The 24063-nt window shown below is 41.2% G+C and overlaps 1 protein-coding gene across 1 annotated transcript in view; it reads right to left on the bottom strand.

Moving 5' to 3' along the window:
- Positions 1 to 563: 563 nt before the first annotated feature.
- The window catches only part of LOC126109821 (tyrosine-protein kinase Fer), a 611311-nt gene continuing 587811 nt past the window's right edge, over positions 564 to 24063 (bottom strand). The window contains exons 14-15 of the mRNA XM_049914879.1: positions 10481 to 10603; positions 564 to 1378 (exon numbers count right to left, since the gene is read on the bottom strand). Of these exons, the coding sequence (XP_049770836.1) occupies positions 1236 to 1378; positions 10481 to 10603 (266 nt within the window). The 3' untranslated portion in view covers positions 564 to 1235. The remainder of the gene's footprint in view (positions 1379 to 10480; positions 10604 to 24063) is intronic.

Here is a 24063-nt window from a genome sequence, read left to right as displayed (position 1 = left end):
AATCACAACCCGGTGCAGGAAGTCAGAAACATGCAATGAAGAAAATAACGAGAAGAAAAGATGAAGCGAGCATCAAAATGCTATAAGAATGGGTTAGAGATCCTGTCAGAATGTGCGCACTTAGGAAGTTGCAAATACGACTGTACACAAACGTACGAAATCGAGAAGCTGAGGTCGGCAGCACGGGCTCACTTATGTTATACGGTTCTTGTCAATACCAGAAAGTGAAAATAAAGAGCAGGCAAAAGGGCATTGGGGACAGATTTCAGTGCAGTGGAAGAGGTAGCAGCAGCAGTACAAAAGCTGCTGAAAAGGTTTGCCAGGCATCCAACTTCCCAATACTGGATGATCGGTATACGTGTGGGGAGCATCTACAGTAGGGGAGAGGAATTACAGAATTTCAGTTCTGGAATTTATGTTATTGAAAATGTATAAATTTTTATACGTAAAATACGGTTTGTCAAGAGTATTACAAACTATTATATTTCAAATGTAATGTTCAGAAAAATTTTCCACGTTTATTGTCGGTGGGGTTCGAGCTTTACACGAACTGTATCGAAACGTACGGTTTATTGTTATTCTTTATTGAATTACAATATTAACATGCTAACATTTTATTTTACACACAATTAATGTTAACAATAAGACAAAAGACATTTTGGGACAGACGGCCATAACAGTAGCTCTAGTTTCCAGAAATGTGAAAGATGATGACACAGAAGCTGAACAGTGACTGTAGCATTAGCTGCCTCAACATTTCAAATCTCCTGAGATTCTTTAGTAACAGTCTCTTGGCTCTAATTTGTCTGGCTGATTAAACATTTGTAATGTAAAATAATTTCAGTATAAAAGAATAGGATGTTGAGCAAGTCCACTAACTTTTAAAGTATTAACATTTCTGTACACATAGCACAATGAATATCCAGCAGGTAAGAAATTTTGTTCACTAGCTGCTTTATACTATTTTACACTTGTTAATAGCTACACAAAGATTGGCTACATAGGTCTCTGAAATAAATGAGAAACTTGGCACAATAATACTGTGTTGACACAATTATCTCAGCCAGACTTAATGACTAGCACCTGACAAGTACAGAGTGGTGTGTTCTACCAGCTGTTCGGAGGCACTCGGGTCGGACTAGTATACCGCTGCGACCGCTCTCCTCGAATTCACTCCGGCGACTACGTAATGACGGTCACAGCTTTCGGCACCGTAGTGACAGTCGGGCCACGCTCTACCTCGCAGCGCCGTGCAGAGCCTCGACGACCGTCAGGATGTGGTCGAAGTGCGGCCGCTTCTCGGGCTTGTACTCCCAGCAGCTCAGCATCAGGCGGTACATCTCGTCCGGCGTCCCGTCGGGCTTCGGCATCCGGTATCCTGTAGAGGATGTCGCAAGTGATAGTTTAGTGTCACGAGAAAACAGCTGCTATTAAGAGAGAAGCTTCGAGTTTAAGTTTTGATATCGTAAACTTTGTAGGGCAAGTAATTCTTCACCGTGGCAGTTATCAGTCCGTTGAAAAGACAATACTTCCTGACTTAGTTTTCATCAGTGCACCAGATACCACAGTACATTCCAACAATAATTCACACCCTGCTCCCACCACAATGCTCGATGTCGCTCATCCTACCACGACCGTCCCTCCCCCTCCCGAGCTGTGCATATGTGCACTCCCCCCACCCCCACCCCCGCAACACACACAGTTTCCATCCCGTCTGCCACAACTACACAGGATTTTATTTTACTGTCATTTCTTTTGTTGTATCTGTTTGCATTAACTTAAATAATAAATTAGTGATTACCTCATAACATCCATAAATGTTCAGTATAAGTTTGTTCATTCATTCATTTAACAAGTTCTGTAGATTTCAGCACGAGCCAGAATAAATCGAGGTATACGGGGTGTAATGTTTAAGTTGACAAACCAGAATGACTCAAAAAATAAGCTTCACATGAAAAAATGTGTAGAATCCGAAGTTGATCATTTTTGAGGGGGACATCTGCTGGTGCTAAAATTAGCCTGCCACCCCAGCCCCCTGTGTGTGGGGCGGGAGGCAACTTCAAAATTTCAAATGGGAACCCTTATTTTTATTGCAGAATCAGATTCTACATAAAAAACTATGTACATTTTGTCTTAAACATTTGTTTTGATTCTTGGTAGTTGGCACTGTAATTCAAGAAAATCTGGGTTCTCATTTTTGCACCAAAAATGGTTACAGATAAATAAAAATTACTTATTTACTTCGTAAATTTTGATTCGCTAAAACTAAAACTTTCCCTCTCTCCCCCCATAGGGTGGGGTTTGAGAGAGAGGAATAAAGAGTTTTACAAATGTTGACCCAAATACGTTCATCTTTAGTTAGTCTTTTCCTCAGTCTTTTACTTTGTGAGTTCATGAGTTCACTCATTAGTAAGTAGGATGTTTGGGTAGTTAGTTAGCTAGTCAGATGATTTGGTTGATAATTAAAAGTTGTGTGGCCTCGTGACCACGGAACAAACAAAACTTATCTGAATCTGCAGAATAAATTAATATTTTGGTCAATATTTGTAAAATTCTAATTCCTCTCTCTCAAACCCCAACCCATGGGGAGAGAGGGAAAGTTTTAGCAAATCAAAATTTACAAAGTAAATAAGTATTTTTTATTTATCCGTAGCCATTTTCCACACAAAAATGAGAACACTCATTTTCTTGAATTACAGCGCCAACTACCAAGAATCAAAACAAATGTTTAAGACAAAATGTACGTAGTTTTTTATGTATAATCTGATTCTGAAATAAAAAATGGGGGTTCCCATTTGAAATTTTAAAGTTGCCTCCCACATCGTCCGCAGGGGGTTGTGGTGATGGGCTAATTTTAGCACCGGCAGGTGTTCCCCTCGAAAATAATCAACTTTGGATTCATCAACTTTGGATTCTACACATTTTTTCGTGTGAAGCATATTTTTTGAGTTATTCTGGTTTGTCAACTTAAAATTTACACCCTGTATATTAAAAAAATGAAAGGGAAAATAAACTATCACTCTAATTTAATGTTACTCATGCTTCTGCCATCTAAATATAATAGAGAAAATTGGAAAGAAAGTACCTACTTTGTAGAAATCAGCTATGCTTTGGAATTGCTCTTTATATGCTATTGTTAGCTTCATATGTACTCGTGTACAACAGTACTTTTCAAAGACAATATATGCGTATAGTGGTAATTACTAACAACAATTATTAACCCTTTCACTGCTCCAGACGTAAATATACGCTAATCGTTTCAGTGCTCCAGACGTATATATACTATTTGCTATAAAAAATACTTACAGCGGTTCCCTGCTACAGTCGTAAAGTTACGTATAAAGCCGACAATCTGGCCAGCGAGTCGGAGGTAATTGTTGCGCAAGTATGCAGTTTAATTGTTGGAATACTAGGAAATACCTGAACGACTATCGAATGCTGAATTCTCTTTCTGCTGAGTTCATTCGTATCGCTATATTACCTAGTTTGTGTGCGGCCGTTTCCGCGTTAACGAATAAAATGACCCGATGTTACAGTCCGTTTACAGACGATGAGCTGTTGAGTATTCTAAACCAAAGTGACGACGAGGACATCATCGTGCCCAATCCAGCTGATTATGGGTGGACAGATAATGACGACGACGAGCTTTTTGATAAATCTGTCACCGCAAATATAAAAAATATTTGTGAACCAACAAACGTTGAACCAGTAAATGCAGATCCAGATTTTGATGTTATCGTCGATTCTTTCTCCGATTCCGAAGAAGAGCCTGAGTGTATGCCTGAAAAATCTCCTAAGAGACACAAAACAGTTGATTTTAGATGGAAAGGCTCTGATTTGGACTCTAAAGTGTATAATTTCGATAACAGTGGTCCCGGTTGCAAAATCGTCAATTTAGATGATTTATGTACTATATACGACTGCTTCCAAGTTTTTTTTAGCCAAGAAATTGTGAGCTACATAGCTGACAATGTAATTTATATTATGAACACCTTTGCAATGATGCCAGTGAAAAATCAAGACTGCAACGTTTGAAAAACACAAACAATGGTGAAGTTTACTATTTCCTTGCTGTAAATTTTCTGATGGCTCGAGTGAGAAAAAATGAAATAAACAGTTATTGGACCATTGATCAGTTACTGTCTACTCCAGTGTTTGTGCAATTCATGCCAAGAGATAGATATCTTCTGTTACTTAGAATGTTACATTTTGCTGATAACAGTAAGGACCCTGGAGATGACAAAATTTGGAATTAAATCGAATTGAGGATCACTTAAGAAAAGTGTTTCCAGGTGCTTTCTATCCTTTTAAAAATTTTTGCATTGACAGAAGTTTACTTCTCTTCAAAGGTCGTGTCTTCTTCAAGTAGTACATTCCTTCCAAACGATGAAGATTTGGTGTAAAATTTTTTGTGTTATGTGAATGTGAAACTGGTTATATTTCAGCAACAGACGTAAAAAAAGAAACTGACTTTAGTGTAAATGTTGGAATACCTGGAAGCATTGTTCTCACTTTACTTGAATGTTACCTTGGTAAAGGTCACACATTATATGTTGACAATTGGTACACTAGCCCAATGCTATTTTCTTATTTGGATGACATAGTGAGTAATGCCTGTGGAATTGTGAGAACAAACAGCAAAGGCATGCCTGCTTTATCAAAAAAACTTAGAAAAGGTGAGATCGAGTTTATGTCAACAGAAAAACTTCTTGCTCTGAAGTGGCAGGACAAGCGGGAAGTGAGGATGCTTTTAACTCCTTGTACAAATGAAATTACAGCGACTGACAAAACTGACAGAACCACGAATGAACCAAAAACAAAACCAGCTTGCATCGTAAGCTACACTGAAAATATGGGGGCCGTCAACAGGAGTGACAAGATGCTAAGTTCAGTAGAATGTGTACGAAAAACTGTAAAATGATATAAAAAAGTTTTTTTTTCATTAGGTGGATATGTCTCTGCTCAATGCAAAGTGCATTATATAAAACTCAAACAGGATGAAATATTTCAGTATCTGATTTTCAACAGAAACTTATCAAAGAGATCCTAGAGATTCACCATCAACCACAAACAGAGGGACATCGTGGAAGGAGATCGGCTGATGGTGACAATCCCTTAAGCCTAACCGAGCACCAATTTATCTCGCTAATCCCAGGAGCTTTAAAGAAGAAGGCCGCCCAGAGAAGGTATGTGCAAAACATGATAAACGAATTGACACAAGATACATTTGTCTAAAATGTAATATTCCTTTACGTTTGAATTTTTGTTTCGAGAGATAGCACACTTTGAAGTATTACAAATGTATTATGTTTCCATTTTTCTCCTAATAAAGTACCTTTTTCAAACAAAATAAGACTTTCTGAACAAAGATTTAAAAAAGGAAACGATTTACACCAACAATACTGGCTTTTGCGTCTCATTTTTATCTCAACAATAACGGTAGACTGCTACAGTCATAAATATACACACCGGGTGAAAATAACACGCACAGGGCAGGAGCCGCTGAGAGTAAATGCGCAGTGAAAGAGTTAAATGGACAGATTGCTACAATAACGACGACACATCAATTTGCAGACGAGAATGATGAAAAGACTGTTACACATCGGGTTTCGGCCAAAGCCTTCTTCAAAAGAAAGAAAAACTCACACACATTCACACAAGTGGGCCCACCTCACACACTGCTCGCTCTGGCCACTCTGGGAAAATTGCAACTGTCGTGTCGAAGAAAAGTAGCCGTTGCGAGTGAAGCGAGGAAGGGGGAGGGGTAGCAGGGTACAGGTCTGGCAGAGTGTGCAGGGAACGGCGCTACCGCTTTCCCACGCGACCGGACTTCTGACGAGACAGGGTACGCTTACGATGGGACCGGAACGGAACGTGCCGGTCGGACGGATCGGACAGGTGTTGCACCCGGGTCTTCCGCAGGGACGGGAAGCCGGTGGGAGGTGCCGGGACGAGGAGGGGCGTAGGGACGGACTAGAAAGCTGTGGAGCTCCACCGGGGCTGCGTTTATCTACCGTCGTGCCCGGAAACGAGACACACCCTACTCGAGATTCTTTCCACCCCTCCTAAAGCAGTGTTCCATCGCCCACGCGACCTCCACAGTATCCCGGTCCGTCCCTACACAGTTCCCGACCCCGGCCCCTCGCCACGGGGACCGTGTCCCCGAGGAAGACTCGAGTGTGAGACCTGCCCGAGCCGTCCGCCTGGCAGTTCCTATTACAGCCCTGTCGCACACTGGTCCTCTGCCGTCAGAGGCCGGACCACTTACGAAACCGGCAATGTCGTACACCGTCTCTACATCTAGATCTACATCTACATCCACACTCTGCAAGCCACCTGACGTTGTGTGGGAGAGGGTACCTCGAGTACCTCTATCTGTTCTCCCTTCTATTCCAGTCTCGTATTGTTCGTGGAAAGAAGGGTTGTCGGTACACCTCTGTGTGGGCTCTAACCTCTCTGATTTTATCCTCACGGTCTCTTCGCGGGATATACGTAGGAGGGAGCAATATACTGCTCGACTCCTCGGTGAAGGTATGTTCTCGAAACTTCGACAAAAGCCCGTACCGAGCTACTGAGCGTCTCTCCTGCAGAGTCTTCCACTGCAGTTTATCTATCATCTCCATAACGCTTTCGCGATTATTAAATGATCCTGTAACGAAGTGCGCTGTTCTCCGTTGGATCTTCTCTATGTCTTCTATCGACCCTATCTGGTACAGATCCCACACTGCTGAGCAGTATTCAAACAGCGGGCGAACAAACGTACTGTAACCTAATTCCTTTGTTTTCGGATTGCATTTCCTTAGGACTCTTGCAATGAATCTCAGTCTGGCATCTGCTTTACCGACGATCAACTTTATATCATCATTCCATTTTAAATCACTCCTAATGCATACTCCCAGATAATTTATGGAATTAACTGCTTCCAGTTGCTGACCTGCTATTTTGTAGCTAAATGATAAGGGATCTATCTTTCTATGTATTCGCAGCACATTACACTTGTCTACATTGAGATTCAATTGCCATTCCCTGCACCGTGCGTCAATTCGCTGCAGATGCTCATGCATTTCAATACAATTTTCCATTGTTACAACCTCGTGATATACCACAGCATCATCCGCAAAAAGCCTCAGTGAACTTCCGATGTTATCCACAAGGTCATTTACGTATATTGTGAATAGCAACGGTCCTACGACACTCCCCTGCGTCATACCTGAAATCACTCTTACTTCAGAAGACTTCTCCCCATTGAGAATGACATGCTGCAATCATCGCACAGCTTTTTATACCGTCACGACTACGTACCACCTGTTCCCCAGAATTGACGGCCACCGCCAAACTCTGGCCACCGACACGGCAAACCACCCTGCGGTACACCGTGCAGCCGAACACGAGACGTTCGATTTCGACGGCTGCTCCGTGACCCGGGCTGCCCGGATCCTTTCCTCCACCGTAAGCTTTTCCGAACTGTGCAGATAGCAGTTAACCTGAAACACGTACTCCACTGCATCGACCTACCGTAGCCACTGGCCCCACATCCTGCCTCCTTTGTCCTATCGCTCCCTCCCAGTTCGTGTCCCCTGGCTCTCTGCCGACGCCCCCATCAGTCTTCCCCCCTCTCTGATTCTTTCATTTTTCACCCCCTGCCTCCCTCCCACTCTTCCTCGCCCCGCCACCTCCTGCTGTGGTCCTCGCACACTTGCCAGACGGCGCTCTTCCCTCTCTTTTACCAATTGTAATATATCGTATGGCTGCTGAATACGTGAATTGATTTCATATCTGGGGAAAGAACTAGCACGAGAAATACAATGAATCTGGAAAATGCCTGTATCCCTCGAGAGAGTAATAAACATTGAAAATCGTCTGCAGAATGTATTGCAGAGAAATGAAAATAACAGTAATATAAGGTGACAAACACAATTAAATAACTGGAAATATAACTACAATGGGAGATATGATACTGCGTGAAGAGTTTGACAGAGCACTGAAAGACCTAAGTCGAAACAAGGCCCCGGGAGTAGACAACATTCCATTAGAACTACTGACGGCCTTGGGAGAGCCAGTCATGACAAAACTCTACCATCTGGTGAGCAAGATGTACGAGACAGGTGAAATACCCTCAGACTTCAAGAAGAATATAATAATTCCAATCCCAAAGAAAGCAGGTGTTGACAGGTGTGAAAATTACTGAACTATCAGTTTAATAAGTCACGGCTGCAAAATACTAACGCGAATTCTTTACAGACGAATGAAAAAACTAGTAGAAGCCGACCTAGGGGAAGATCAGTTTGGATTCCGTAGAAATATTGGAACACGTGAGGCAATACTGACCCTACGATTTATCTTAGAAGCTAGATTAAGGAAAAGCAAACCTACGTTTCTAGCATTTGTATACTTAGAGAAAGCTTTAGACAATGTTGACTGGAATACTCTCTTGTAAATTCTGAAGGTGGCAAGGGTAAAATACAGGGAGCGAAAGGCTATTTACAATTTGTACAGAAACCAGATGGCAGTTGTAAGAGTCGAGGGGCACGAAAGGGAAGCAGTGGTTGGGAAGGGAGTGAGACAGGGTTGTAGCCTCTCCCCGATGTTATTCAATCTGTATATTGAGCAAGCAGTAAAGGAAACAAAAGAAAAATTCGGAGTAGGTATTAAAATCCATGGAGAAGAAATAAAAACTTTGAGGTTTGCCGATGACATTGTAATTCTGTCAGAGACAGCAAAGAACTTGGAAGAGCACTTGAACGGAATGGATGGTATCTTGAAGGGAGGATATAAGATGAACATCAACAAAAGCGAAACGAGGCTAATGGAATGTAGTCGAATTAAGTCGAGTGATGCTGAGGGAACTGATGTAGGTTGCAGTAGGTACTGGGAGATGAAGAAGCTTGCACAGGATAGAGTAGCATGGAGAGCTACATCAAACCAGTCTCAGGACTGAAGACCACAACAACAACAGCAACAACTTAGAACAATTTTCAGCAAAGTAATAAATTGCTAAAGTAGCTGTAGCCCATCTTGAAAGAGGATAGTTAGCAGTGATCAATAATTCTAGATTATGGAATACAAGGAATAGCTCACAATTGGTTCACCTCTTACTTTAACAACAGACAGCAAAAGGTCATTATTCACAGTGTTGAGAATGGCTGTGATGTGGGGTCTGAGTGGGGCACGGGCAACTAGGAGGTGCCCCAGGGATCAGCATTGGGGCCACCCGTGTTCTTTATTTATATAAATGGTATACCCTCTAGTATTAAAGGAAATTTTAAAATATTTCTGTTTGCTGATGACACTAGCTTGGTAGTAAAGGATGTTGTATCCAACATTGGCTATGTTTCAAATAGTGCAGTTCATGACATGACTTCATGGTTTGTAGAAAATAAACTAACACTAAATCACAGTAAGACTCAGTTTTTACAGTTTCTAACACACACTTTGACAAAACAAGACGTTTTACTTTCACAGAATGGAGATATGATTAATGAAACTGAACAGTTCAAATTTCTAGGTGTTCAGATAGACAGTAAACTGTTGTGGAAAGCCCACATTCAGAATCTTGTTCAAAGACTTAATGCTGCCATTTTTACTACTCGAACGGTATCTGAAGTAAGTGATCATTTGACATGAAAATTAGTCTACCTTGTTTATTTTGATTCACTTATGGTACACGGTATTATATTTTGGGGTAACTCTTTCCATTCTCAAAGGATATTTTTGGCTCAGAAACAGGTAGTTCAGGCAATAAGTGGTGAAAGTTCACAAACCTCTTGTTGCCCCCTTACTCACTAGTCTGGGGTATTCTGACATTGGCCAATCAATATATATATTCTTTACTGTCATTTCTTATTAACAATATCAGCTTATTCCTAAGAATTAGCAGCTTTTACTCAGTTAATACTAGGCAGAAATCCAATCTGCATTTGGATTGCTTCCTTAACTCTTGTGCAGAAATATGTGCAGTATATTGCTGCATCCAATTTCAATACGCTACCACAACAATTCAAAAATCTTAGCAGTAATCCACGTGCTTTCAAATCTAAACTGAAGAGTTTCCTCATGGATCACTCCTTTTCTGTTGAGGAGTTCCTTGAAAAATTAAGCTGATTCCTTGTTATATTGGTGCTTACATTTACTTAAAATGATGGCTTTACGTTTTTTGGGTTTGTAAGAATTTTATTTTATCTGTTACTACTTTTATGTTGTAATTTCATGTACTGACACATTCCATTAGATGAGATACTGACAGAAGTAAAGCTGTGAGGACCGGCCGTGAGTCGTGCTCGGGTAGCTCAGTCGGTAGAGCACTTGCCCGCGAAAGGCGAAGGTCCCGCGTTTGAGTTTCGGTCAGGCACACAGTTTTAATCTGCCAGGAAGTTTCACATTTTGACCTCAGAGATTTGCTCCTCAATTTGGTCTTACAGAATTAGATGTGTAAATAAAAAAATAAAAAATAAAAAAAACATTTATTTGTCACTTCACTCACCATTGTCAATTTTCTCACGTGCCTGTGAATTACTCATACCATTGTACGGCACTCCTCCACGAGAAAATATTTCCCAAATGAGAATGCCATAACTCCATACATCACACAGTGACGTGTATTTACCTGAAATTTATGAGAATCATGTATAAGAATATACGAACCAATTATAAAAGCACAGACATAACTGGAGATGATATTCTGGCATTAAATAACAATGATATTTGACAAACCTCTAAATAAAAATATATAGTTCTTTCACTGTGAACCTTGTTCTTAATTGCCTTCTTCCTCAAATGTGATACAGTGTCACCAGTAATACCAGAAATGCCAAGAAAAGGAAGGAAGTATAAAGTTCTGTACTTTTGTCACAAATGAATACCTTATAGTTTGTAACCTATTTTAACAATGAATGATAAGTAGTTCTGTGACCACAGACACATCACAATCTGTACTAAAACTCACATCTTGATAATGTGCCTCAATTCAATACATAAGATTATTAATACAGGCCACTAAAGAAAATGATACAATAAAAAGCCAGGTGTCAAGTCTTCGAATAGCCTGTAAAGTGCTCTTTAGAAAAAATTTGTGGATTTTTTTCAAACTGTTATACAATGTATGAATATAATAGAAAGAAACATTCCACATGGGAAAAATATATTAAAAAAAGATGCTGTGACTTACCAAACGAGAAAGCACTGGTAGACAGACACAAAAAAAAAACACACACACACACACAAAAACACACACACAAAATTCAAGCTTTTGCAACCCACGGTTGCTTCATCAAGAAAGAGGGAAGGAGAGGGAAAGACAAAAGGATGTGGGTTTAAGGGAGAGGGTAAGGAGTCATTCCAATCCCGGGAGCGGAAAGACTTACCTTAGGGGGAAAAAAGGACAGGTATACACTCGCACACACACACATATCCATCCGCACATACACAGACACAAGCAGACATTTGTGAAGGCAAAGAGTTTGGGCAGAGATGTCAGTCGAGGCGGAAGTACAGAGGCAAAGATGTTGTCGAGTGAGAATTGATGTACGAGGGGCAGTAACTTGAAATTAGTGGAGGCTGAGGCCTGGTGGGTAACAGGACGAGAGTATATATTGAAGGGCAAGTTCCCATCTCCGGAGTTCTGACAGGTTGGTGTCAGTGGGAAGTATCCAGATAACCCGGACGGTGTAACATTGTGCCAAGATGTGCTGGCCGTGCACCGAGGCATGTTTAGCCCACATGGTGATCCTCATTACCAACAAACACTGTCTGCCTGTGTCCATTCATGCGAATGGACAGTTTGTTGCCCGTCATTCCCACATAGAACGCTTCACAGTGTAGGCAGGTCAGTTGGTAAATTGCGTGGGTGCTTTCACACGTGGCTCTGCCTTTGATCGTGTACACCTTCCGGGTTACAGGACTGGAGTAGGTGGTGGTGGGAGGGTGCATGGGACAGGTTTTACACCGGGGGCGGTTACAAGGGTAGTAGCCAGAGGGTAGGGAAGGTGGTTTGGGGATTTCATAGGGATGAACTAAGAGGTTACGAAGGTTAGGTGGACGGCGGAAAGACACTCTCGGTGGAGTGGGGAGGATTTCGTGAAGGATGGATCTCATTTCAGGGCAGGATTTGAGGATGTCGTATCCCTGCTGGAGAGCCACATTCAGAGTCTGATCCAGTCCCGGAAAGTATCCTGTCACAAGTGGGGCACTTTTGGGGTTCTTCTGTGGGAGGTTCTGGGTTTGAGGGGATGAGGAAGTGGCTTCTGTACCAGGTCGCGAGGGTAGTTGCGGGATGCGAAAGCTGTTTTGAGGTTGTTGGTGTAATGGTTCAGGGATTCAGGACTGGAGCAGATTCGTTTGCCACGAAGGCCTAGGCTGTAGGGAAGGGACCGTTTGATGTGGAATGGGTGGCAGCTGTCATAATGGAGGTACTGTTGCTTGTTAGTGGGTTTGATGTGGACGGATGTGTGAAGCTGGCCATTGGACAGATGGAGGTCAACGTCAAGGAAAGTGGCATGGGATTTGGAGTAGGACCAGGTGAATCTGATGGAACCAAAGGAGTTGAGGTTGGAGAGGAAATTCTGGAGTTCTTCTTCACTGAAGAGTAAATTCTCCACAAAGTATTATTGTAAGTGTGACAAAATTTTAAATAAGCAAATTGTAACCTTGACATGTCTCCCGTACATCAGACATATGTTCTGAAATTGTGTACATTATGTGATGAATAAAACACATTTCACATTTACTCCAGAAATTACCTTTACATGTGTCAATTTTTTTTTTTTTTTCTGCTAAGAGCAATGTGTTGAGTTCTGTCTGCAAGAAAGACTTGAATCCTGTTGCAAATCTGGTCTGATACTTGGTAAACTGATATTTTTTTCAGTGAAAGGCAGTGCACGGCGGTGTCAAATACCTTCCTAAAGTAGTGGAACTCGGCATCAAACTGAATGCTGTTGTCTACAGTGCTGTGGATCTCCAGGAGGAACAGATCGAGCTGAGTTCCATAAGATATCCGTCTGTGGAATTTGTGTTGGTTTTATAGGAGATTTTTGCTCTCCAAAAATGTGATAATTCTTGAACATAAAACATGTTGAACATAAAACATTTTCCATAATTCTAAAACAGTTTAACGTCAACGACCTAGGTCGGTCCTATGGCCCTTCTTGAAATGGGGAATGACCTGCGATAGGTATCTTTTGTTGCTTTAGCAATCAACAATAAACTGCTGCTAGAAGGGGAGCAAGTTCTTTCACGTTATCTTCTTAGAACCTTATAGGTACCTCATCTGGTCCCGACGCCTTTTCACTATTAAGTGATCGCAGCTGCATTTCTATCCCACGATTGTCACCTTACAATTGCAGTGAGTACGATATCATTAAAATTGGGCCACGGATCGATGTAAATATGTTGCCCGGTCAGATGTATCACGTTTCTTGTTAAACCAGGTCAACGGTCATGTCTGGGTACACTGGCATCCAGCCCAACACCTGCTTGAAACTTGCGTTGCACTGTGGACACAGGCCACTGGGGGCAGTATTATGTCTCGAGGGATGCTGACCTGGTTTTCCACAGGATCTGCTGTAGTAACCAATAGCACGATGGCAGCTGTGGACTAAGTAAACATTATTGCAGACCACCTAAATCCCTTCACACTTGGACGTGTGGGACATTCCCCAGTGACAGTGGCATCTTCCAGCAAGATAAATGTCCGTGTCACGAGGCTAGAAGTGTGCTACAGTGGTTCGAGGACCGTGACAGTGAACCCACATCGATGTCTCGGCCTCCAAATATGTCTGATCTTAACCCGACAGAATAGTGCTGGGATACTATCCGGTACCGGCTCAGTGCCCACAAACTACTGGCTCATAATTTCACAAGTTGTGCATACTTGGTGCCACATAGGTCCCGAAACCTACTGAGGACTTGTCGAATCACTTTGTTTTATGTTTAGGTGAACCGTCACAGTACTAAGCAGGTGGACACAATGTTTCGGTTATTCAGTGTATGTTTCGTTAGTACACATTCACACTGTTTTCTACCATTTTAAGAGTCTGAAAACTTCCTCCAGTTTCCTGAAAATAGTTTTTGTGATATGGAATCTTCTTGCCTCCCTCCTCTTTCACTTCTGAATTTTCTAGTATCATGAAATCTGAAGGAACTTTCCTCCAGTGTACCAATACAGGCTGAATACAACAAACCTGAGATAATGTTTGGAAGACAAAATAAGAGTGTAAGAGACATGCTGACTTCTTTATACCCTAATGTTAATTTAAAAAAAAAAAAAAAAATCTGCTTTGGTTATTTGAATTCTTATGGAAACACCAATGTAAGGATGTAGAGGCTTATCTCACTAGGGGTAAGATAGATACTGCCTACAGGAAAATTAAAGAGACCTTTGGAGAAAAGAGAACCACTTGTATGAATATCAAGAACTCAGATGGAAACCCAGTTCTAAGGAAAGAAGGGAAAACAGAAAGGTGGAAGGAGTATATAGAGGGTCTATACAAGGGTGATGTACTTGAGGACAATATTATGGAAATGGAAGAGAATGTAGATGAAGATGAAATGGGAGATACGACACTGCGTGAAGAGTTTGACAGAGCACTGAAAGACCTGAGTAGAAACAAGGCCCCCGGAGTAGACAACATTCCATTAGAACTACTGACAGCCTTGGGAGAGCCAGTCCTGACAAAACTCTACCATCTGGTGAACAAGATATATGAAACAGGCGAAATACCCTCAGACTTCAAGAAAAATATAATAATTCCAATCCCAAAGAAAGCAGGTGTTGACAAATGTGAAAATTACTGAACTATCAGTTTAATAAGTCACAGCTGCAAAATACTAACGTGAATTCTTTACAGACGAATGGAAAAACTAGTAAAGCTGACCTTGGGGAAGATCAGTTTGGATTCCGTAGAAATATTGGAACACGTGAGGCAATACTGGCCTTACGACTTACCTTAGAATCTAGATTAAGGAAAGGTAAACCTATGTTTCTAGCATTTGTAGACTTAGAGAAAGCTTTTGACAATGTTGACTGGAATACTCTCTTTCAAATTCTGAAGGTGGCAGGGGTAAAATACAGGGAGCGAAAGGCTATTTACAATTTGTACAGAAACCAGATGGCAGTTGTAAGAGTCGAGGGGCACGAAAGGGAAGCAGTGGTTGGGAAGGGAGTGAGACAGGGTTGTAGCCTCTCCCCGATGTTATTCAATCTGTATATTGAGCAAGCAGTAAAGGAAACAAAAGAAAAATTCGGAGTAGGTATTAAAATCCATGGAGAAGAAATAAAAACTTTGAGGTTTGCCGATGACATTGTAATTCTGTCAGAGACAGCAAAGGACTTGGAAGAGCACTTGAACTGAATGGACGGTGTCTTGATAGGAGGTTATAAGATGAACATCAACAAAAGCAAAACGAGGATAATGGAATGTAGTCGAATTAAGTCAGGTGATACTGAGGGAATTAGATTAGGAAATGAGACACTTAAAGTAGTAAAGGCGTTTTGCTATTTGGGGAGCAAAGTAACTGATGATGCTCGAAGTAGAGAGGATATAAAATGTAGACTGGCAATGGCAAGGAAAGCGTTTCTGAAGAAGAGAAATTTGTTAACATCGAGTATAGATTTAAGTGTCAGGAAGTCGTTTCTGAAAGTATTTGTATGGAGTGTAGCCATGTATGGAAGTGAAATATGGACGATAAATAGTTTAGACAAGAAGAGAATAGAAGCTTTTGAAATGTGGTGCTACAGAAGAATGCTGAAGATTAGATGGGTAGATCGCATAACTAATGAGGAGGTACTGAATAGAATTGGGGAGAAGAGGAGTTTGTGGCACAACTTGACTAGAAGAAGGGATCGGTTGGTAGGACATGTTCTGAGACATCGAGGGATCACCAATTTAGTATTGGAGGGCAGCGTGGATGGTAAAAATCGTAGAGGGAGACCAAGAGATGAATACACTAAGCAGTTTCAGAAGGATGTAGGCTGCAGTAGGTACTGGGAGATGAAGAAGCTTGTGCAGAATAGAGTAACATGGAGAGCTGCATCAAACCAGTCTCAGGACTGAAGACCACAACAATAACAATGGAAACACCAGCTAAAGCTTTTTACACATTGTCAGGAAATACATGCAAGAAGTACATTTCAGCATAAATCAGATGTTCATAATATTACAACTAGCCGATACTTCGAGCAACACCAGACAATATTTGTCTTCGGAATGAGACACGTCTCTGCAATATCCTTTCTTCCAGGAGTGCCAGTTCTGCAAGGTCTGCAGGAGAGCTTCTGCGAAGTTTGGAAGGTAGGAGATGAGGTACTGGCGGCATTAAAGCTGCTCAGACAGTGGATCACTTGCCTGCGAAAGGTAAAGGTCCCGAGTTCGGGTCCGGGTCCCGCACACAGTTTTAATCTGCCAGGAAGTTTCAATATTTGTCTTCCAAATAACATGATGTGAAAGGACAGCCTTCAGTTGACATGTGTGGCACAGTGACAAACTGGCACCAGTCCTCAGAAGCTAATATGGATATGTTTGTGTAACAAAGAACACACCAGCTTGTGACATTTGTTCACTTTACTTGTCCTAAGACCATTTTATTTGATACAAAACATGTCAGTTTAAAACAAGCATGAACAGAAGGATTTAGTGTTCACGACTGATTAGAGTTACACAGATGTATGCAAATACACAAAAATAAACTGCAGAAAATATATACACACACACACACATACCAAGTGTCAGCATAGCAGGAAAACACACACATAAAAGACGGTTATAGTTATGCAAGCTTTCAGAGCCACAACCACAGGTCAGGGGAGTGGGGCAGTGCACAAATGGTTTAATTCATACTTAACTGGAAGTATGCAGAAAGTTGAAATAAGTGGTTCATGTAATGTTAAAACAACAGCTGATTCCTCAAATTGGGGGGCTATCAAGTACGGGGTCCCACAGGGTTCGGTCTCAGGTCCTTTACTGTTCTTGATATACATTAATGACTTACCATTCCACATTGATGAAGATGCAAAGTTAGTTCTTTTTGCTGATGATACAAGTATAGCAATAACATCTAAAAACCAAGAACTAAGTGATGTAATTGTAAATGATGTTTTTCACAAAATTATTAAGTGGTTCTCAGCAAACGGACTCTCTTTAAATTTTGATAAAACACAGTATATACAGTTCTGTACAGTAATTGGCACAACTCCAGTAATAAATATAGACTTTGAACAGAAGTCTGTAGCTAAAATTTTTAGGTGTGTCCATTCATGAGAGGTTAAACTGGAAGCAACACATTGATGGTCTGCTGAAACGTCTGAGTTCAGCTACGTATGCTATTAGGGTTAGTGCAAATTTTGGTGATAAGAATCTCAGTAAATTAGCTTACTATGCCTACTTTCATTCACTGCTTTCATACGGCATTATATTCTTGGGTAATTCATCGTTGAGTAGAAAAGTACTCATTGCTCAAAAACGTGTAATCAGAATAATTGTTGGAGCCCACCCACGGCCATCCTGCAGACATCTCTTTAAAGATCTAGGGATCCTCACAGTATATATATTCACTTATGAAATTTGTTGTTACTAATCCAACCCAGTTCAAAAGTAATAGCAGTGTGCATAGCTATAACACCAGGAGAAAGGGTGACCTTCACTGTTGTTGTTGTTATGGTCTTCAGTCCTGAGACTGGTTTGATGCAGCTCTCCATGCTACTCTATCCTCTGCAAGCTTCTTCATCTCACAGTACCTACTGCAACCTACATCCTTCAGAATCTGCTTAGTGTATTCATCTCTTGGTCTCCCCCTACGATTTTTACCCTCCACGCTGCCCTCCAATACTAAACTGGTGATCCCCTGATGCCTCAGAACATGTCCTACCAACCGATCCCTTCTTCTGGTCAAGTTGTGCCACAAACTTCTCTTCTCCCCAATCCTATTCAATACTTCCTCATTAGTTATGTGATCTACCCATCTAATCTTCAGCATTCTTCTGTAGCACCACATTTTGAAAGCTTCTATTCTCTTCTTGTCCAAACTATTTACCGTCCATGTTTCACTTCCATACATGGCTACACTCCATACAAATACTTTCAGAAATGACCTCCTGACACTTAAATCTATACTCGATGTTAACAAATTTCTCTTCTTCAGAAACACTTTCCTTGCCATTGCCAGTCTACATTTTATATCCTCTCTACTTCGACCATCATCAGTTATTTTGCTCCCCAAATAGCAGAACTCCTTTACTACTTTAAGTGTCTCATTTCCTAATCTAATTCCCTCAGCATCACCCGACTTAATTCGACTACATTCCATTATCCTCGTTTTGCTTTTGTTGATGTTCATCTTATATCCTCCCTTCAAGATACCATCCATTCCGTTCAAGTGCTCTTCCAAGTCCTTTGCTGTCTCTGACAGAATTACAATGTCATCGGTGAACCTCAAAGTTTTTATTTCTTCTCCATGGATTTTAATACCTACTCCGAATTTTTCTTTTGTTTCCTTTACTGCTTGCTCAATATACAGATTGAATAACATCGGGGAGAGGCTACAACCCTGTCTTACTCCCTTCCCAACCGCTGCTTCCCTTTCATGTCCCTCGACTCTTATAACTGCCATCTGCTTTCTGTACAAATTGTAAATAACCTTTCGCTCCCTGTATTTTACCCCTGCCACCTTCAGAATTTGAAAGAGAGTATTCCAGTCAACATTGTCAAAAGCTTTCTCTAAGTCTACAAATGCTAGAAACGTAGGTTTGCCTTTCCTTAATCTTTCTTCTAAGATAAGTCGTAAGGTCAGTATTGCCTCACGTGTTCCAGTATTTCTACGAAATCCAAACTGATCTTCCCCGAGGTCGGCTTCTACTAGTTTTTCCATTCGTCTGTAAAGAATTCGTGTTAGTATTTTGCAGCTGTGGCTTATTAAACTGATTGTTCGGTAATTTTCACATCTGTCAACACCTGCTTTCTTTGGGATTGGAATTATTATATTCTTCTTGAAGTCTGAGGGTATTTCAACTGTTTCCTACATCTTGCTCACCAGATGGTAGAGTTTTGTCAGGACTGGCTCTCCCGAGGCCGTCAGTAGTTCCAATGGAATGTTGTCTACTCCGGGGGCCTTGTTTCGACTCAGGTCTTTCAGTGCTCTGTCAAACTCTTCACGCAGTATCGTATCTCCCATTTCATCTTCATCTACATCCTCTTCCATTTCCATAATATTGTCCTCAAGTACATTGCCCTTGTATAGACCCTCTATATACTCCTTCCACCTTTCTGCTTTCCCTTCTTTGCTTAGAACTGGGTTTCCATCTGAGCTCTTGATGTTCATACAAGTGGTTCTCTTATCTCCAAAGGTCTCTCTTAGTTTCCTGTAGGCAGTGTCTATCTTACCCCTAGTGAGATAAGCCTCTACATCCTTACATTTGTCCTCTAGCCATCCCTGCTTAGTCATTTTGCACTTCCTGTCGATCTCAATTTTGAGACGTTTGTATTCCTTTTTGCCTGCTTCATTTACTGCATTTTTATATTTTCTCCTTTCATCAATTAAATTCAATATTTCTTCTGTTACCCAAGGATTTCTACTAGCCCTCGTCTTTTTACCTACTTGATCCTCTGCTGCCTTCACTACTTCATCCCTCAAAGCTACCCATTCCTCTTCTACTGTATTTCTTTCCCCCATTCCTGTCAATTGTTCCCTTATGCTCTCCCTGAAACTCTGTACAACCTCTGGTTCTTTCAGTTTATCCAGGTCCCATCTCCTTAAATACCCACCTTTTTGCAGTTTCTTCAGTTTTAATCTACAGTTCATAACCAATAGATTGTGATCAGAGTCCACATCTGCCTCTGGAAATGTCTTACAATTTAAAATCTGGTTCCTAAATCTCTGTCTTACCATTATATAATCTATCTGATACCTTTTAGTATCTCCAGGGTTCTTCCATGTATACAACCTTCTGTCATGAGTCTTAAACCATGTGTTAGCTATGATTAAGTTGTGCTCTGTGCAAAATTCTACCAGGCGGCTTCCTCTTTCATTTCTTAGCCCCAATCCATATTCACCTGCTATGCAGGGTTAAATCTGACTTTGGCACAGAAAGGGGTAAATTATGCTGCCACAAAAGTCTTTGGTCACCTACCAAACAGCATCAAAAGCCTGACAGATAGCCAACTAACATTTAAAAATTAATTAAAAGAATTTCTAGATGACAACTCCTACTCATTGGCTGAATTTTTAGATATAAATTAAGGGGGAAAAACAACAACAACAACTTAAACATTAGTGTCATGCAATATTTTGTGTAATGTAATATCTTGTGCAGACATCTTTTATTAATCTGACACATTCCACATCATTACGAAGTGTCATATTCATGATCTAAGGAACAAGTATTAATCTAATCTAATCTATTGGATGGTACGAGAAGGAAAGACCATATTACATCATATTGTTAAAAAATGATTATTATCGTTATTTATCTGTGTGTGTGTGTGTGTGTGTGTGTGTGTGTGTGTGTGGGTGGGTGGGTGGGTGGGTGCGCGCGCATGCGCTTCTTTTTTTTCTGAGTCATCAGTCTCCTGACTGGTTTGATGTGACCCACCACGAATTTCTTCCCTGTAACAACCTCTTCATCTTGAGTAGCACTTGCATCCTATGTCCTCAATTATTCGCCGGATGTATTCCGATCTCTGTTTTCCTCTACAGTTTGTACCTTTTACAGCTCCCTCTAGTGCCACGGAAGTTATTCTCCGATTCATAACACACACCTACCACCTCGTCCATCCTTCTCGTCAACATTTTCCACATATTTCTTTCCTCTCCGATTCTGCGCAGAACCTCCTAATTCGTTACTTTATCAGTCCACCTAATTTTTGACATTCTTCTGAAGCGTCACATCTCAAATGCTTTGATTCTCTTCGGTTCTGGTTTCCTGCCTGCTCGTGATTCACTACCGTAACAGACTGTGGTTCGAACATACATTTTCAGAAAGTTCTTCCTCAAATTATGGCCTATGCTTGATAGCAGTAGACTTCTCTTGGAGGGAATTCCCTCACTGCCTGTTTTTTATGTCCTCCTTGCTCTTTCCATCACAGGTTATTTTGCTGCATAGGTAGAAGAATTACTTAACTTCATCTACTTCGTGATCCCCAATTCTGATGTTAAGTTTCTCACTGTTTCTGCTGCACTTTTGTCTTTTTTCGAGTTTATATTCTCGATCTGTATTTGTACACATTAGACTGTTCGTGCCACCCAATACATCCTGTAATTCATCTTGACATTCACTGTGGATAGCAACGTCATCGGTGAATCTTATCATTGATATCCTTTTCCCCTGAATTTTAATCTTACTCTCGAATATTTCATTTATTGCAGTCATTGCTTCTTTAATCTATAGACTGAACAGTAGAGCTGAAGGACTGCATCCCTGTCTTACACCTTTTTTAATACAAGCTTTATTTTAGAGTGCTGTGTGCTATCTGTCACTATATCTCTGATGTAGGTGCACATTTATCCATAAGCACACACTGTTTGTGCTCGGTTGCAATGATGTTATGCAGTTATTATCACATACTGCAGGAACGAGCATGTTTTTGTTTAAATGCTGAGATTACTTTTGTGCTTTTTTTAGTTTTTGTGGAACTTCATTGTAAAAAATTCACCCTGCTTCTTGATCAATTTTTCTATATGTGTATTGGCAGCACCATTCCAAATCAGTACACAGTGTGATAAGTACGGATATATGAGACTGTAGTACACATTTAGAAATGTGTATCTATTTACAGAGGAAGACATCTTCCTCAGCTAGCTAGTTAGTTAGTTAGTTACACGTTCCACAGATCATTTGTATGAATGTATTATCAAAATGATGTCAAATGAATCAGTTTACAGGATACGTGCACGATTAGTGCTAACATTAATAAACAGATTACTCTTTGGTCTTCCACAGCTTCACTTAAAAATTTCACTAGCAAATATACGTACTTTGACGGTGCAGTGAAAATGACTAGCTCCTCGGAGAGAGATCTACGTAACAACTGTGGATGAACACCACGTATTATTCTTACTGCTCTTCTTTGTGCAATCGAGATATACTTCCTACGTGATGAGTGCACCAGAAAATTATTCCATTGGACATTATTGAATGGAAACATGCAAAATATGTCAGGAGATCGATTCATTTATTTCTGAGACCAACAATTATATAAAGAGCAAAAGTAGCTGCACTTAATTGTTTGAGAGGCTCAGTAATTTGATTCTCCCAGTTCAAGTTTTCATAATATGTAAAACGAAAAATTTGGAGCACCTTACCTAGTTACTGACCCCTGTTCACGTGTTACATCAATTGTCGGTATGACCCTAATTGTTGTACAGAACTGAAAATACTGTGTTTTCTCAAAATTGAGGGAGACTCGATTTTCAGAGAACCATTTTATAATTCTTTGAAGAACATCAGTAGCAATCTCGTCTGCTGATTTCTCTCCAACAGGATTTACTGTAACACTAGTAGCGTCTGTAAAAAGGACCAATTCTGCTCGCTGGAAGTTGAGTGCCAAATCGTTCGTATACACAGCTGGAAAAAAAATAGTATACCTCTCTAGAGGTTTCCAATTCACTCGAGATTTATTGTCGCAACAGTGCGTACGGAGTTCACAAAATGATTACATTTACAGATCGACAGCACAAGCGGTTCTCACTGACTCCGGCATCCAGGTGATGGTGCAGATGGCGAACACTGAATACTGTCCCGGGATACGTCACGCCTCACCTGCTCGACCCGTTCACACAGTTCCGTAAGAGTCGTCGGTTGACGAATCAGACGAGTCACTTCTCGTCCCACCGCATCCACATGCGCTCAACTGGAGACCGAGTGTGGAGATCTTAACGGCCAGGTAAATCGGTGCATATCTTGCAAAGCACTCGAGTTTCACAGGCAGTGAGTGGGCAAGCACTATCCTGTCGGAACAACATCTCACCTTCTTGTTGCAAAAATGGCAAACTTACGGGTCTAATAACATTCGGCGCACACCGAGTGCCGGTTAGTGCACCCTCCGGAAACGCCAAATGCGAAGACAGTTTTAGCTGATTGCACCCCCAGACTGTAAGGCTCGGGACGGGGCCAGTGTGTCGTAGCCGAAAGCACTCTACAAAGCTGCACGTCCAACTCGCATGGCAGTTCTCCGAAAGGACCGTCTCTACATCCACATCTACATCCATACTCTGCAAGCCACCTGTGGCGGAGGGTACCTCGAGTACCTCTATCAGTTCTCCCTTCTATTCCAGTTTCGTATTGTTCGTGAAAAGAAGGATTGTCGGTATGCCTCTGTGTGGGCTCTAATCTCTCTGATTTTATCCTCACGGTCTCTTCGCGAGATATACGTAGGAGGGAGCAATATACTGCTCGACTCTTCGGTGAAGGTATGTTCTCGAAACTTTGACAAAAGCCCGTACCGAGCTACTGAGCGTCTCTCCTGCAGAGTCTTCCACTGGAGTTTATCTATCATCTCCGTAACGCTTTCGCGATTACTAAATGATCCTGTAACGAAGCGCGCTGCTCTCCGTTGGATCTTCTCTATGTCTTGTATCAACCCTATCTGGTACGGATCCCACACTGCTGAGCAGTATTCAAGCAGTGGGCCAACAAGCGTACTGTAACCTACTTCCTTTGTTTTCGGATTGCATTTCCTTAGGATTCTTCCAATGAATCTCAGTCTGGCATCTGCTTTACCGACGATCAACATTATATGATCATTCCATTTTAAATCACTCCTAATGCGTACTCCCAGATAATTGCTTCCAGTTGCTGACCTGCTATTTTGTAGCTAAATGATAAAGGATCTATCTTTCTGTGTATTCGCAGCACATTACACTTGTCTACATTGAGATTCAATTGCCATTCCCTGCACCATGTGTCAATTCGCTGCAGATCCTCCTGCATTTCAGTACAATTTTCCATTGTTACAACCTCTCGATACACCACAGCATCATCTGCAAACAGTGTCAGTGAACTTCCGATGTCATCCACCAGGTCATTTATGTATATTGTGAATAGCAATGGTCCTATGACACTCCCCTGTGGCACACCTGAAA

The sequence above is a fragment of the Schistocerca cancellata genome, chromosome 12, assembly GCF_023864275.1.
Source record: "Schistocerca cancellata isolate TAMUIC-IGC-003103 chromosome 12, iqSchCanc2.1, whole genome shotgun sequence".
Classification (NCBI taxonomy): Eukaryota; Metazoa; Arthropoda; class Insecta; order Orthoptera; family Acrididae; genus Schistocerca; species Schistocerca cancellata.
This window is presented reverse-complemented; position numbering and strand designations above follow the sequence as displayed.